This window comes from Hyperolius riggenbachi, chromosome 11 (assembly GCF_040937935.1).
Source record: "Hyperolius riggenbachi isolate aHypRig1 chromosome 11, aHypRig1.pri, whole genome shotgun sequence".
In the NCBI taxonomy this organism is placed as follows: Eukaryota; Metazoa; Chordata; class Amphibia; order Anura; family Hyperoliidae; genus Hyperolius; species Hyperolius riggenbachi.
Window position 1 is genome coordinate 76,302,923 of NC_090656.1, and position 16,836 is coordinate 76,319,758.

Here is a 16,836-nt window from a genome sequence, read left to right on the forward strand (position 1 = left end):
GGATTCAATCTGTATCTGCGATCCAGCACCAAAATCCATATTACACATACAGTACATACCATGGGACATTAATACCACTTGTGGAACAGAGAGCGGCAGTCCATGCCATCTCTCTCTATATAGACCACAATGCAAGGAACACAGAATGGCAGTCCGTGCTATCCACTCTGAAGACCACGATGCAAGGAACAGAGAGCAGCAGTCCATACCATCTCTCTCTCTCTCTATAGACCACAATGCAAGGAACAGAGAGCAGCAGTCCATACCATCTCTCTCTCTCTATAGACCACAATGCAAGGAACAGAGAGCAGCAGCCCATACCATCTCTCTCTATAGTCCACAATGCAAGGAACAGAGAGCAGCAGCCCATACCATCTCTCTCTCTATAGACCACAATGCAAGGAACAGAGAGCGGCAGTCCATACCATCCTCTCTCTCTCTATAGATCACAATGCAAGGAACAGAGAGCAGCAGTCCATACCATCTCTCTCTCTCTCTATAGACCACAATGCAAAGAACAGAGAGCAGCAGCCCATACCATCTCTCGCTCTCTATAGACCACAATGCAAGGAACAGAGCGCGGCAGTCCATGACATCCTCTCTCTCTGTAGACCACAATGCAAGGAACAGAGAGCAGCAGTCCATACCATCTCTCTCTCTCTATAGACCACAATGCAAGGAACAGAGAGCAGCAGTCCATACCATCTCTCTCTCTCTATAGACCACAATGCAAGGAACAGAGAGAAGCAGCCCATACCATCTCTCTCTATAGTCCACAATGCAAGGAACAGAGAGCAGCAGCCCATACCATCTCTCTCTCTATAGACCACAATGCAAGGAACAGAGAGCGGCAGTCCATACCATCCTCTCGCTCTCTATAGATCACAATGCAAGGAACAGAGAGCAGCAGTCCATACCATCTCTCTCTCTGTAGACCACAATGCAAGTAACAGAGAGCAGCAGTCCATGCTATCCTCTCTCTCTGTAGACCACAATGCAAGGAACAGAGCACGGCAGTCCATACCATCTCTCTCTCTATAGACCACAATGCAAGGAACAAAGAGCAGCAGTCCATGCTATCCTCTCTCTCTGTAGACCCCAATGCAAGGAACAGAGAGCAGCAGTCCATGCTATCTTCTCTCTGTAGACCCCAATGCAAGGAAAAGACAGTGGAGGCCTATCCCAGCCATCTCCTCTGTATACACAATGTGAAGAATGAGTGACAGTTCAGCCACATCCCCAACTAGAGGGCAATGTGCACAGCTTGGAAAAGGAGCGCAACATCCCTCTATTACCATGTCAGTTATATGACTGTCAGAAACCAGGTGTCCGGGCCTTTATAAGGCTAGGTTTAAGGTTACAGTTAGGTTTATTGCCAGAACTAGGGTACAGGGACACTCACTGGGGAACCAAAAATATTTGCATGGACAAGAGCTTTAATGAGGAACTCCAGTGAATATAATGTAATAAAAAAAAGTGCTTCATTTTTTACAATAATTATGTATAAATTTAGTCAGTGTTTTCCCATTGTAAAATCTTTCCTCTCCCCGATTTACAATCTGACATTTATCACATGGTGACCTTTTTACTGCTGGCAAGTGGTGTCACTGGAAGTAGCTGCTGCTTGCTTTTTTTGGCAGTTGGAAACAGCTGTAAACAGCTGTTATTTCCCACAATGCAATGAGGTTCACAGACCGGAAACTGCCAGGACCATGGTCCTCACAGTTTCCTGTGGGAGGGGTTTCACCACTATCAGCCATACAGAGCCCCCTGATGATCAGTTTGCGAAAAGGAATAGATTTCTGATGTAAAAGGGGGTATCAGCTACTGATTGGGATGAAGTTTAATTCTTGGTCACGGTTTCTCTTAAAAGCTTGCTTGTGTAGAGTAAAAAGATGCTCCAAGAAAGCATAGTGTACAGCATGGTTGGATCTGTGACTTACCAGAGAAGAGAGTATGGGCTGAAATATGGTGATGGTGGCCGGATTACTTGCCACCTCTGTCACAGATGTCACCATCAGACAGACAACCAGGACAATCACCCAAACTGGCAGACTGCTCAGAGGTTCCATCTTATGTCCAACCCACACGGAGAGACCAGAGACCTGAAACAGAGGAAACATCTGAAGTGTGAAATACACTCATTTTATAATCAAGGCACCTCCTCCATGTAGAAGTCCAGTAGCAGGACTGTGTGCATCTCTGTGCATTTAGTTGTGTAATCACTAGGGATGTCCGTGAATTATTGTAGATGCATAAATGATATTGGAAGAGATTTCTACTAAGATTTTGTCTATTATCTGTAGATGTTTGTTATAAGAAGAGGTAAATGATCATTATCAGGTAGATGCCGAGTGTTTGCCTGATCTACCAGTAGTTGCATAGTTTATGCCAGATTTCAGATACAATGTTAGTAGAAATCCAACGTCTAATCTATTAAAAGCACTGCACTGTATATGTCTAGCTTCACCCCAGCAGAGCGCTGCCTCTCTGTGTTTTTAATCAGCCGTGGCAGATCCAAAATCACAGCTCAACTGGCGGGGTGAATGCAGAAACAGCAGCTCAGCTATGAGGGTCACTATATCAGTACAACCCAATGCGAAATTCACAATTATTCACCCCCTCAACAACTGTCCTGCACTGCCCCATTCCTCTGCTCTGTCTGCCTCTGCAAAAGTCCCGGCGGTGTCAAATGCTTATCCCCCTCCATGCCGCCATGGACTTGAGTGTTAAGATATAACTCTGTTGCCAGCAGCTGAATTACGCTGTCTTTTGACAGCACCCAAATCACTGTCTGAGCACCACTATAGCCGTAAATCACATTTTGGTCTATGGCGGTCTACAGTTTGGACAGTAGGTTTGCCTCTCTCTTGCACATCCCTTCTCACATTAGTATCTAGAAACCTGTTGATACTTAGAAAATGAGTAAATCAGCAGTAAGGGTGAGTTTCCATTACACGTGGTTCGGAAATGCTCGGAAATAATCGAATCGACGCGCATCGACGGACGCATTCGACGCGGAAATGCATGGTGTGTATCCAGCATTAGTCCGATCTGAGTGTGACCGCACACAGATGCAACATAATGCAGTTAGCACAGCATGTTAAACGCTGCCAACAAGAGTGCAGTTCAGGTTCTAGTGTGGCAGAGGCCTTACACAAATACTCAAAGCAGAGTATCACTGAAAAAAATACTTCAATCTGGCGTTAAATTAAGTTCCTGACCTGACTCTGTACAATTCTATGCAGAGTAGTGCTGCCACAGGTTTGGCCAATTAGATATGTTAATAAGTGTACAGGTGTTCTTACTAAAATGCTGTATTGGTAGTCTTGTATACTAGCAAGATGGTGGCACTTCACCCATGGTGACAGACAAAATGAAAGGCAATCACAAAGCACATGAAAATCCACGCATAGGGACTGCTAATAACTATGGAGGAATACGTACAGCTAGAAAACAACTTACTTCACAGCCCTTTGCCAAGGCAAAACCACCTCCAACTAACACAACAATATGCCAAGGTATGCACTCCTCAAACTCCTTCCATGTGATCATCGGTGTGGACTCTGCTGGTGGGGAGACTCTGGACTTTCCTGAAACATCATAAAAAGGTTATCAAAATATATATTACCCAGATTCCAGAATGAAAAAAATACCTCATGATCAACTCTCAGGGCTTATTCACACTAAGGGCATTTTTGGCCTTTTTTGAAGCGCAGGCGTTTTTCAAAACTGCCCACAAAACACTTGTGCAATGATTCTCTAGGAGAAAGTTCATATCAGCGGGTTTTGTCCACTTTGCACTCTGCAAAGCAGTGCCACTGCAGTGTTCTCCCCAGAAGTTTTTTTCAGCCGGGTGGCATGAAAAAGTAGCCGGGAAGGGAAGTAAGGTCCATTTTCTACTAGAAAGCGCGATCGTAATCGCGATACTATAACGCAACCTACAATTTCCACTACCCATGATTGCGGCATATAGCCGCTGGGAACTGAGCACGATAGTGCGATGATTGCAATGTGGAAAAAAAATCTATCAGGTTCCTCGCTGTAGTTCCAATCTACTCCAGAGTGTCACTGTCCTCTCAGAAAGATCCCCAACTCTGGCTGCGGGCACGTCTGCACCTCTCTCCATCGTGCTCTAGTGGCCAGGATGATTCTGTGCATGCGCAGTTCACGCATAATTAAACTACACAAACGCAGAATGCTCCGGGCTACAGGAGCATGAGTGAGAGAGGTGCACAGATGAGACCTTGCATGCACAGTAGCCTGCGACCAGCTGTGGTTGGAGATCTTTTGGAGGGGACAGCAGCAGCCTGGAGGGTAGTGTAACCACAGAAAGGGACCAGATAAGACTGCTAGAAGAAGCCCCTCCCCTCCCCCCAGAGACTGTCAGTTTTAGAGAACAATAAATAAGTTGGCACTTCTTTATATTTTTGACTCTCTTTGAAATATGGAGAAGTGCTTTACACTCTGCTCCATGTTTGTTTGTTTTTTTGTAATTTAACCTCCTTGGCTGTAATCCCGAGCTGAGTTCGGGCTATGCCACGCAGGAGGATTGCTCAGGCCCCGCTGGGCCAATTTACATAATTTTTTTTGTTGCACGCAGCTAGCACTTTTCTAGCTGCGTGAACTCACCGATCGCCGCGTTAGAGGGTGTCCCTTCCCCGCCCCCCTCCAACCCCGAGACCCCTGCGCAGCCTGGCCAATCAGTGCCAGGCAGCACTGAGGGGTGGATCGGGACTCCCTCTGACGTCACGTCGTCCATGACAGCGGTGACGCCATGGCGACGGGGGAAGCCCTAATGGAGGGGGGTGGGGGGATGCCGCTGCTACACAGCTATCATGTAGCTAGCGCTAGGCTATAAATAAAAAACTGCTGCGCTGCCTCCCTGGCGGTTTTAATTGACCGCCAGGAAGGTTAATTACCTGGCTGCCTGGTGAACAGTGATCCTGAAAGAGTTAGAGGTCCTCTGCAGTACGGGCGTGCTGGAGCGACTTGTATGGGCCTAAGCCCACTAACGCAGTTGTGTTTGCTTCTGTCCACTTTTCAGCATCTGTAAAATTGATGTTTAACTGAAAAGTGGATACAACTGCGTTAGTGGGCTCTGGCCCTATCGGTGACTGAGCTATCACTGTATAACGTCACACTGCCATGCACACTGCCCGTGCATTCTGCGTGTAGAGCAAAGATGATTTCTCCTCCCTGGTGTGATGGCTGCTGCTGCTACTGGCTGGACGGAGTTGTGAGGGGCGGGGAACACTCGGCTGCCTCTCTGTTTTTACTGGCTGGAGGGAGGCACCAATGGGTAGGAGGGAAGAAAAGAAAGAGAGCCTTCAGCTACCCGGGACCTAACAGGCGTGCACGCACGCGTATAATAAAATGTCTCTGGATGGACGCCTGGCTAATTAAGCCAACTGGGCGGCCGCTGATCTTACCCTGGCGGCGCGCCTGGCTAATAGGCGCTGGGGAGAACACTGGTCTGTACCATTTTTGGGGCGATTTTGCTGTAATGGAAGGTATAGGAAGAGCGCTAAATGCTCACAAAATCGCTTTGTACATTTATTCTTTTCCGGGTCAAAGAGTTCACTTCCTGACTTGTGTCAGGGAATGAAAAAAAAAATCGTATTGCAGCATGTAAACTTTTAAAGTCGATGGTCCATGGTTTTTAACACCGAGGGACCTCCTCCTCCCAGATCAACAATGTGACATACCAGACTATCCCACCTGGTAAATACAGAAGACCTACACTAAGGGCCCTTTTCCACTAAAGCGATTGTGATTGCTGAATCGCAAAATCGCAAATCGCTAGAGTTGTTACTTTATCATAGAAATCTCTAGAAGTATTTTCCACTATAGTGATTCGATTTGGAAATCGCTAATCGCAATCGCTTGCTGGAGCGATTTTTACAATGATAATGCAATGCAAATGAAAATCACAAATCGCAATCGCATAACAGAATTAATGAAAAATCGCAATCGCTGGTGTTTGTGATTTGTGATTGCGATTGCTAGTGGAAAAGGGCCCTAATGCAGTTTATTGTAACAAACAATCCCACATTTCACCAGCAGATGTCACTGCAAGTGATAGTTTACTGCTGTTCTGTTCCAAGAAAACCGATGATCTAGGGGCGTTAAAAAAAAACAAAAAAAAAAAAAAAAACTATTGACAGATTTTGTCTTATTAGAAGAATGTCTATAAGTACACCTCCGTATCCATATCCAAAATAACTCCTCTACATGTGACAACTTACCTTTTGATCTGCAGCGCAGCCAGCTGGGCTTCCTTCCAGGTATAATAAATAATAAAAACCCAAAGAGAATAGCTGAGGTAGCATCAGACTTGTACCCTTTCCTGTTCAGAGACACATACAAAAAGTTAATGCATACTGCACAGACTGTACTAATGGTAACACCTTATATTACATTTGCTGACAACAGCGGTAATGCCTGAAACACCCAATCAGATTACAGGGCAAGAGGATATTGGTTGTGAAACGCAAGAAGTTGAACTATGATAGTTAAGGACTGCTGTGAGCAGAATATTTATTCAAATCCAATACCTCACACACTACTGCGCTTGCGGTGAGCTTTTGAAATCACATGCTTTTTTTAATCGCAAGGTCTTTTGAAGAATCATGAAAATCGTGTAGACCCGTATACACTGGTGCAATGCGATTTTTACTATTTTCATGAAGGCTTTGCAATTTAAAAACCGCAGCGCAAGCACAGCAGTGTGTACAGGCCCTAAAGCCTAATTCTAGGCACCAATGTTTTTCCTAGACCTCTGTGGACACTCCGTTGCAAAGGACAATATCTCTGTAATAGCCATAAAAATCACCTTGAAAGGGAATCTAAAGTGAAAATAAATGAATAAATGAGAATGATTTGTATGTGTAGTACAGGAATAGAGCATTAGTAGCACAGATAAGAGTCTCATAATCTTACCAATACAAGAAGAGTTAAGAAACTTCCGTTATTTATGCAAAAGAGCCTTTCTGAGCTCTCCGACTAATTTAGTCCGAGAGCAATGCTATTTTCTGAAGCACTTATCTCAACCTGTCTCTCACTGTTTGTTTATTTACGTTTTTTTTTTTGCCAGGAAGTTCAAAGGGTCATTAGCTCTGCTCCGTTTCATCATGTAAAACAGAGTGTAATTGGTAAACTGCAAATATTAGAAAATGATGCAATGTTATAGAAAAACCGCTATATAACTGAAAATAAAAAATGAGACTTTTCTTTCCTACTAATGTTCTATTAATTATCCATACTACACATACAATTCAATATATCATAATTTTTTTTTTCGCTTCAGTGTCATTTTGAATGTAATTTCCTGTAGCACAGACTTCAGAACTGCAAACTGCGATCTCCACAGAGAGCCGTCTGTGCCCCACCTCTTTGTAGTCCGAGCATTCTTATGCTGAGCGAAGCAGCAGCCCCACCCACAAGACCTATGCTATGCCTGGTACACACCATGGAATTTTCTGTCAGATAGAGAGTCCAACAGATAATTTCCAACAGGTTCCATCTGATTTTTGAACTTTTTCTGAACGATTTTTTGATCACTTCTATATAAAATCAACCAGAAAAATTATCGGAAATCAGATTGGATCTGTCAGAAATTTTCTAAATTGACGTCTTGACAGGAAATTGCACGGTGTGTACCAGACGTTAAAAGTAGAACTGTGTACCTCAGGTACCTGCTCCCATTTCATCCACACACAAAACCACTGGAAGGCATATGATCTGAAAAGCCTTCTTTACAACTAACTCCTGCTCCCCCCAGAAGCTGGGTGGCACTATTGAGTAGTGAACCGGTAAATCTTTGCTCATTTCAGTGGAAAGTTTGTCTACTACTGACTGTACAGTAGACTCAGCAACAAGAATGTAGTAGGGTACAGCTTGATGTTAGAAGGAAGACCTGGCTCTTCAGATTACTCAGCCCTGTGGTATTGGGTGGCATATTCTGGCCTGGACTTTAAGGCTGTCATATAGCATAATTTAAAAGGGCCAGAATAGTTTGCCTTCATTTCAAATCAGAAGTTGGAACAAAGTTAAATATTTACTGTATGTATATTTTTCTGAGTCTTAAAGGACAATTGAAGTGAAAGATATATGGAGGCTGCCATATTTATTTCCTTTTAAGAAATACCAGTTGCCTGGCTATCTTGCTGATCCTCTGCCTCTAATACTTTTAGCCATAGATCCTGAACAAGCATGCAGCAGATCAGGTTTCTGACATTGTCAGATTTGACAAGGTTACCTGCATGCTTGTTTCTGGTGTTAGACACTACTGCAGCCTAATAGATCAGCAGGGCTGCCAGGCAACTGGTATTGTAAGGAAATAAATATGGCAGCCTCCATATTATTCTCACTTCAGTTGTCCTTTAAGACCTTTATATTTTTTACTTATTAGTACTATCAGTTTGACAACCCAGCTACCACAAGGTGGAATAACACCTCTGTAGTTACAACCACTCCTCTCTCTCACAGCTCCCCTAGTGCCAGCTTCTGCTGATCACGTCATCAGCAGAAGCCAGCACTAGGGGAAAAGTGAAGGAGAGGAGAGGTCTCTGATCGCTGATGAGCCATAGATGAGATGAGCCGTGCCGCTGCCATTCACATTTATGCACGGGGAACGCAGCACACAAAACGTTCCTATAACAAGAGAGGTTATGCTAAAATTAGTAATAACATATGTATTGAATGCCTGCTGCATTTACACTATTTGCGCAACGCATATGCTATTTTAATGATGTACTGTAAACTTTTGGCAGGGGACACACTTGACTGTTTTTGTGCGCATTTTCTGCACAGAACTACAGATTTAAACTGAGAACTCAGTAATGTTAATTACCGGCAATGGGCTAGTTCACACTTTCACACGTGCAGGGAAAAAAAAATAAAAAAAATAAATAAATAAAATCGGACATCCTGCAAGAGAATTCTGCACATTTTGTCTGTCTTCTCCATCAATTACATTAGCTGCTGTGAAAAACGTGACACACATTTTTATGCATACAAACATGCATGGTGTGCAAAACATGTAAGCAGAAAAACGCACACATAAAACTGAAACACAAGTGTGTCCGTCCCTTGCCTTACCTGCACTATCAGCGCAACCTCAAGTTTACCAAAAGTTAGTAAACACACCCCACTGCATTCAGAATAAAGTGGCATTTCGTTTTTAGCCAGTTTGCGATTATATTAACCCAAACAGGTGTATTATATTCACTCATACACTAACAATCAATTGTATGTAGCAAAGTTGTCCATCATTTATATAGGAAATACACAAGATCAGAGGTGGGAAGCAGGAATATTCGCTTTAACCACCTAGCACAACTCACAGTCCAAACAGTGAATCCCAACCTGGGACAAATCCAGGATCCCGAGTGAACCAGGACAAGGCCATCAGTAGAAAGATTATGAGGGTTACAACTTCCTGGTAACTGCAAAATAAAACGAATATTCATTAACTTTGTTTTTACTTTTAGGAACAGTGGAAATGCAAGGCAAATAATAGTGATCATTATTAAAATGGCAGATCAATCCAGCAAAGGCCAAGATATACACAGGAGCGTTTTATCAGAAACATTATGCAGAACAAGATCATCCACTAAGGCAACCTGGTGCCTAGTGAGCAACAACGGGCCAAGCTGCCACATTGTCTTACCATTTTCCTACCTCAGTTTACCAAAAAGACTATGGAGAAGCAGAGGCTAGTAACCTTGCTGTGAGCCCCAATTTATCTTGATCCCCTTTTGACACTGGGTAGGGCCTACCTGGACTGCTGACAAGACAGGAAGAAACTTCACACTCATTTTCTGCTTAGGCACAAATATGGAATTTGTCAGACCAGGCCACTTTGTTCCCAGTCTCCAACCAACAAAGTTTTGTCAAGTTAGGCCCACTGCAGCCTCAGCCATCTACCGGTATTTTTGGCTAACAGGAATAGAGACTAATGTGGTTCAACATGTTGAGCTGAAACCTAATCACTTGTTCTAGTGGTTATTTCAGTTACCATAGCCTTTCAGGTTCATCCTGTCTGGCCATTCTCCTCTAGCCTTTCACATCCACAAGGTGCTTCTTTCCAAAAAAACTGAGGCTTACTGGATGACTTTTGCACCATTTAGCGCACCTGGCCCGTGGGCCAAATCCGGTTCACGAGCAGTGCCAGGATCTTCAGTGCTGGTCCTGGCAGTCTGGTGTTCCCTGGAAGACTAGGGCTGCAGCAGTCATTTTACTCTACGCAGGTGTATATACATTGCATTCTAATTGGTGGGGCAGGGTAGGGGATTAATAAGTCCAATGTATGTAATTGATGACTGTACATTCTAGACCTTCCAAGAATTCTTAGCTGTAAATTCCCCAAAGTGTTTCCATTCTTTGTCGTCTTGGCTACCTCTGCGGGAGATAATAGGGTTGCTTAAAATTCCTGAGTGACGGGCAATGGAATGTTGAGAGTCCATGTTTGACTAAATGCTTCAGAGACATCACACAACCACTGCTCCCTCATCGCAGCTGCTCACAAAAAGAAACAGTCAGCCCTTCTATGAAAGGCCATTGTTCTTTTGTAAAGCACAGCGCAACAGTGTTTTTATTCCAGGTGCTCTTCCTCATTGGCTGATCCCAGTCACATGATGCTGGAAACATTTGACTCAGTGGACCAATGAGTGGGCGAGAGAATATCCTGCCTGCTCTATAAAAATCATGGCTGCAGCTGAGATAGCCTGAGAGGCAGCCTCCTGAGTGAGTGAGGTTTGTAACTGAAAACCACTATGCGGCCACATAGCTGTGAATAGACCTCTCCTCACTGGCTAAACACATACCTCAAGGGGCCCAGCTTCTCATATTCTTGTCTCAGAATCTTCCGGGATTCGTCTTCAGCTGGAGATTTGGACTTCCGACAGCACTGGATTTCTTTAACACTGAAAAGACCAACAGATTCCACTAATTTCCTCAGAGAAACACATGCAGACAAGCTTCAGCAGAAATGCTTAGTCCTTCCACTGTTTGTGTAATTATATTTAAAAGGGTACTCCACTATGAAAAAAACCTAAATAGGACTCGGTGCTATTGAAAGAGAACCTGAAGCGAAAAGTATATGGAGGCTGCCATAGTTATTTCCTTTTAAACAATACTAGTTGTCTAGCAGCCCTACTGATCTATTTGGCTGCAGCAGTGTCAAAATGACACCAGAAGCAAGCATGCAGCTAATCTTGTCAGATCTGACTATAATGTCAGAAACAGCTGATCTGCAGAAAAAAATAAACTTGCTGGATCCCAAGCTGAAAGTAAAATTATTCTCCTCTCTCCATCCGTCTCATGGTGGCCACTAATGATACAATTTGCCTAGCGATCGATTACGAACGATCAGAAATGATCGTTTGGGACCTCTAATGGACAAACGTCTCCTAACAAATCCAATCAGATTGCGGGAACGAAGTGAAATCCGGATCAATTTCATTAATCTGATCAGATTGATTAACCCTCCTGGCGGTTTATTAAAATCCGCCAGGGGGCAGCACAGCCGTTTGTTTTTTCATGTAGCGAGACAATGTCTGCGGCGGTGCGACGAATAGTGGCGGATCGGCGGCGATTGGATTGCACACGCAGCTAGCAAAGTGCTAGCTGCGTGTAGCAAAAATAAAATAAAAATTATGCAAATCGGCCCGGCGGGGCCTGAGCGGTGCCTTCCGCAAACGCTCCTGTGGAAGTTTCCCCATCCATTAACATTAGCCCAGCTTTTTGGCAAAGTGCTAGCGTATCGCAGCGCTGCCAAAACGCTGCCAAAAGCGCTCCTGTGGGTTCCAGCCCTTAAGCCCTATTCGGAACGTGGCTACGTGGTGTTCAAAGGACTGCCTTTTTACCCACAATTCCACAGGAATCTTATGGCCTTGTGTTAAATTACCGCTGTAAAATGGAACTATCGAAACGTCACTGAATGGTTACCGCATTATCGATATTTTATCGAAATCACACCGAATGCGGAAAAACCTTGCTGAATACAACTAGAAATCGATAAACTTCAAATTCGGTAATTTAACAAACTGGAAAAAGTTATCTCAAAGACAATGATGAATCGAGGCCTAAGAATGCTATCAATCTAATCAAAAAGAAGAAGAAAATGGGTCAGGCTGGAGGACAGGGGACATTTCTACATCAATCTGAGGATCAGAATTTAGATATAATATAATGGAATTAATTTCCAGAATACTTGAGTTTACCCACGAAAAATAATACTGCCCCGTGCCTGTAAAAAGAGCGTTTTTTTTTTTAAAAAAAATAAAATATTCCAAGATTACCTGATTCCCAGAAATAGCCAGGTGATCCACACCCAGGTAAATATCAAGATGATGAAAGCGATCGGGAAAGAGAAGGCAATCCAGGATCCAAAATTCACATACTGGCAGCCAGGGTAGCGTCTGCACAGATAGAAAGAACAAGTTGATGCAATCTCTAAGGGCAACAGGAAGCGATCATGTGACACATGAACTTTGCTTCAGTAAACACTACATGTAGAATGATCAGTTAATTTATTGTTGATGCACATAGCAGTAGTCTGACAGCCATCAAGTTGCTGTTTACGATTCCTGTGAATTTTATAAAGGAAAGGCAGAGAATCCTATTCTAGACAGTTTCCATCTTGGTTACCTTTAAATGAAGCTAATCCTGACATTTCCTCCCTCACTCTTTCTTTCTCCTCTTGCTAATTATGTATTTGTTACCCACCCTTCTGGAGTCTTCAGACACTCCCACTGAGGTCTATACTAGGATGTGCACTGTCTTATGGCAATAGGAGGGGGAAATAAAAGGGAAGAGGAGGAATAGATTATAGATAAAAAGACCCCCAGCATGCAACTGTTTTGCCAGCTGATGGCAATGGCAATTAAAGGGCCAGTGCTTCTAAGGTATGTGATGACTCCAAACCATAACAGCAGAAAAAGTTTTGCAAGTTCTGAATGCAGGATTAGCATCTTTACCACTTAATACACACAGACCAGCTGCTGTTGAAATTTGATTTTTATGGTGACAATACCACTTTAATGTACATAAAGATATTTTTTTTCTTATTTGGCTGGAGCTTCCAGACAAACAAGTATTTAAGTATTTAAGTATTGGTGGATGGGGTTGATCACCGGGCAGCACGGTGGCGTAGTGGTTAGCACTCTCGCCTTGCTGCGCTGGGTCCCCAATTTGAATCACAGCTAGGGCACTATCTGCATGGAGTCTGAATGTTCTCCCCATGTTTCCACCCACATTCCTCCCCCCCAAAAAAAAAACCCCAAAACACACAGATAAGTTAATTGCCTTCCCTAGACTACGATACTTACACTACAAACATAGACATAGGACTATAGTAGAGAGGAACTAAATTGTGAGCCTCTCTGTAGAACAATTAAAGGACAACTGAAGCGAGAGGAATATGGAGGCTGCCATATTTATTTCCTTTTAAACAATACCAGTTGCTTGGCATCATGCTGATCTATTTAGCTGCAGTAGTGTTTGAATAAAACCAGAAACAAGCATGCAGCTAATCTTGTCAGATCTGACAATAATACAAGCACGGGTGCACGTGGCAGGCAGGGGCCCCGATATCTGTCACCGCCCGGGACCCCATAATCCCTATGCGACACCAAGAGGGGGCGTGTGCAGGCGATCCCCTGTGCTCCCACCACTAAGGGATTCACCCACACTGCCTCTATATAAATGCTGAATGCAATACACACGAGAAGCAAATGCTCACTCTCAGCCAGTAATTTGCACTTCTATATGGTCCACAAATAGCCCGTCGTTGATCTGACAATAATGTCAGAAACCCCTGATCTGCAGCATGCTTGTTCAGGGTCTATGGCTAAAATTATTAGTGGCAGAGGATCAGCAGGATAGCCAGGCAACTGGAATTGCATAGAATTGAAATAAATATGGCAGCCTCCATATCCCTCTCGTTTCAGTTGTCCTTCAAGAACATTTTAGAACTGCATTATTCAAACAAATATCTGCACACACTGCTGTTAGGTTACTATCAATACATGCAGCGAGATACAGATTTAACAGCAAATATTGGCATGAAATGTACACATCATGAAGGAGTGAGTCTAAAATCAATCAGTAAGAAGATTGTATTATTGACCAAGGAGCCCATTATAAGATATTTCAAGCACAATTAAGTACACAAACAGATTAAGTGTAGCAGCAGACAGGGTTTCCCTCAGATATCTGCTCAGTGCATGCCACTAGCTTACCAGAAGAACAAGAACATACATGTTACTGCTGCTTACTTACGTTTCAAACTGTTCAATAAATATGAGATTAGTGGATGTCCCTGTGAGTGTGGCCATCCCGCCAATGGTGGAAGAAAAAGCAATGCCCACTGAGAAAGCTTTGCACATCATGTGATCGCGCTTAGTGCGGTAGAAGCGGCCAGATTTACCCTGAGAATACATAAAAGAAGGCAAGGACATTGAAAGATGTAACATTTTATTGCATAAAGACCAACCTCTCCGTAACACTGGCTACTGCATGTTTGTTTTTTTTAACAACTTACTAGAACAAATAAAGTGGAATAACCCTGTGAAACATGTAGTCTTGTTTGTCTAATAAACCATTTTTGAATAACGTACTTTTGATCCTTGGAGAAGGTATGCAACCACCCCTCCTACACTTTTTTTTTAACGTTTAAACCGTTTTATATACTGTTGGCGCATCCTATCCAAGTTTAGCAGTCCAGATGTGGTCATGAAGGTCTGGCCTCAGCTTTGCAGTCCATGAGCAGTGCTCTTCAGACTGACCAGAGAACCACTTTGGAGGTGTGTCACCCACAGGCCACTAATTTTATTAATCCTTGATGATAACTTAGCTAATCAATTTCACCTGACGTTCCCGATATAGAGAGTATAGGGGTTTATCCTCCTGTACCTATGCGGCTAAACTTGTGGTTGATCACCTTATGTACATTCTGATTATATAGGGGAACTATTGCTTTAAGAAAATGTTAAAGATTTTAATGAAGTCTCTGAACAAAACTGTGATTATGGATTGATGTATAAAATAAGAGCATTTTGCACTTCAAATGGTAGTTAGAAGGAGCACATATGATCGCACTATTCTTTTACCTATTACAATCAATTTTACATGCTTGTATGATATATACTGTAAGGGAGGAGCTATCTCCCGGCTGGTGGCTCTAGCGCAGCATGGAGGACTTAAATTTGGGCGCACACGTCATTCTGTGTAGCCCCTGATGAGTTGCTAGGCAACGGAACGCGTAGGGCGGAGCCACAGAGTGACGTCAGACGCAGGACGCTGGCCGGTGTACTGGCTTAGCGTACCTGGCGGTTTTTTAACTTTTTAACTTCCCATTACAGTGAGACAGACGGGGAGAGGTTACGGTGGCCACACGGGATACAGCTCCTCCTCAAACCGTTCTGTTTTTTCACTTGCTGCCGAATTTTAAAGATTAACTTTTTTATGGAAATCAACAGTATCACACTATTGGAAGCTGGTCTTCCTGTTTTTTTTCCAATTCTCCTGCATGCACCAGCCGCGGACTTGACTGGACGCAAAAGAGGCGACCCCATCCCTCAACTTCATCTTGGAAGGAGGCGTATTGCCCGGGAGGCAACAGGGGGGGGGGGGGGGGGGGGGCATACACCCCAAATGCGCAGAGTGGTCTGTTAAGACCCCAACATCCGGTAAATGATTCTATGAAGGGGGGCCTGCAGTGGGTGTTTTGATCTAATACCAAGAAGCGCAACATCTTGAACTTATTAACTGACACTAGTGGCCATAACCCAGAGTTGCAGCACTTGGACTTTTGCATTAGTGCGCTGGGTCGCACATTTGAAGTCATTAATTGAGACTTATTGTTTTTTGTGGAATAAGAGCGAGCGCATTTTTATCCTTATCAGAGCAGGATAGCTAGTTAGGCTGTGGCAGTCAGAGGTCAAGGCAGATTAAATAGAGCTAAAACCAAACAGAGGTCAGCAACAATGACAGAACACAACTCAGGGACAGAAGATTAATCCACAGATACTTGGATTCAAAGCACAAATCAAGATTTGGTTAGAACTAATGGCCTCTACTGCTTCCAAGAAGGGCCTAAAATATCTGTTTAGGTCCAAATGAATGACCCAAAGCACATGGTTTTTGCACACATCCACATACCTGGAGGCACAAGCCTACATGAGCATGTAGCCCTGAGCAAGGTTACCCTCATCAGAAACACACACATGAACAGAGCCATAGGTAAGGTTACACATCACTATTACTGCATTACCACTAGGTAAATAAGAACCTTCACAGATAGATTTCCTATGAGATAGTCATTTAATGGGATACTCCATACAACATATACCAACATACAAGTCACTTTGTAACTGACTGCCATTACATTTTGGGCTAGTTCACAGTGCATCAGTTGCATTCTGCATGTCAACCTACTGTCCGTACAATTCTATGGGCCTATGCAGACTTCTGCGCTGTAATGGATTGCGTTATTCTAGGTTGCTGCACGCAGGCTCTGAATTAACGTCTATGTCCGGTCACCACTGCAGTTCACACACATTTTAATGTGTGTATTCTGCAGCACGCACAGTGCAAATCCAGCCTTTAAGAGACACTGAAGTCTCTTAACCTCCCTGGCGGTAAGCCCGAGCTGAGCTCGGGCTATGCCGCGCAGGAGGAGATCTTAGCCCCTGGTGGGGCGATTTTCACCCTGTAAAGTGTTGTACGTGCAGCTAGCACTTTGCTAGCCGCGCGTACAGCTTGATCGCTGCCGCTCTGCGCACGCAGCGGCGCAAGAGGCCCCCCCCCCCCCGCCAGAGCCCTGCGCTG

General features: G+C 43.8%; 1 protein-coding gene across 1 annotated transcript in view; it reads right to left on the reverse strand.

The window, feature by feature from the left end:
- LOC137538657 (solute carrier family 13 member 1-like) overlaps positions 1–16,836 on the reverse strand; it is a 69,126-nt gene that overhangs the window by 10,354 nt on the left and 41,936 nt on the right. The window contains exons 8-14 of the mRNA XM_068260936.1: positions 14,287–14,435; positions 12,306–12,425; positions 10,830–10,928; positions 9,348–9,449; positions 6,249–6,349; positions 3,466–3,593; positions 1,944–2,105 (exon numbers count right to left, since the gene is read on the reverse strand). Of these exons, the coding sequence (XP_068117037.1) occupies positions 1,944–2,105; positions 3,466–3,593; positions 6,249–6,349; positions 9,348–9,449; positions 10,830–10,928; positions 12,306–12,425; positions 14,287–14,435 (861 nt within the window). The remainder of the gene's footprint in view (positions 1–1,943; positions 2,106–3,465; positions 3,594–6,248; positions 6,350–9,347; positions 9,450–10,829; positions 10,929–12,305; positions 12,426–14,286; positions 14,436–16,836) is intronic.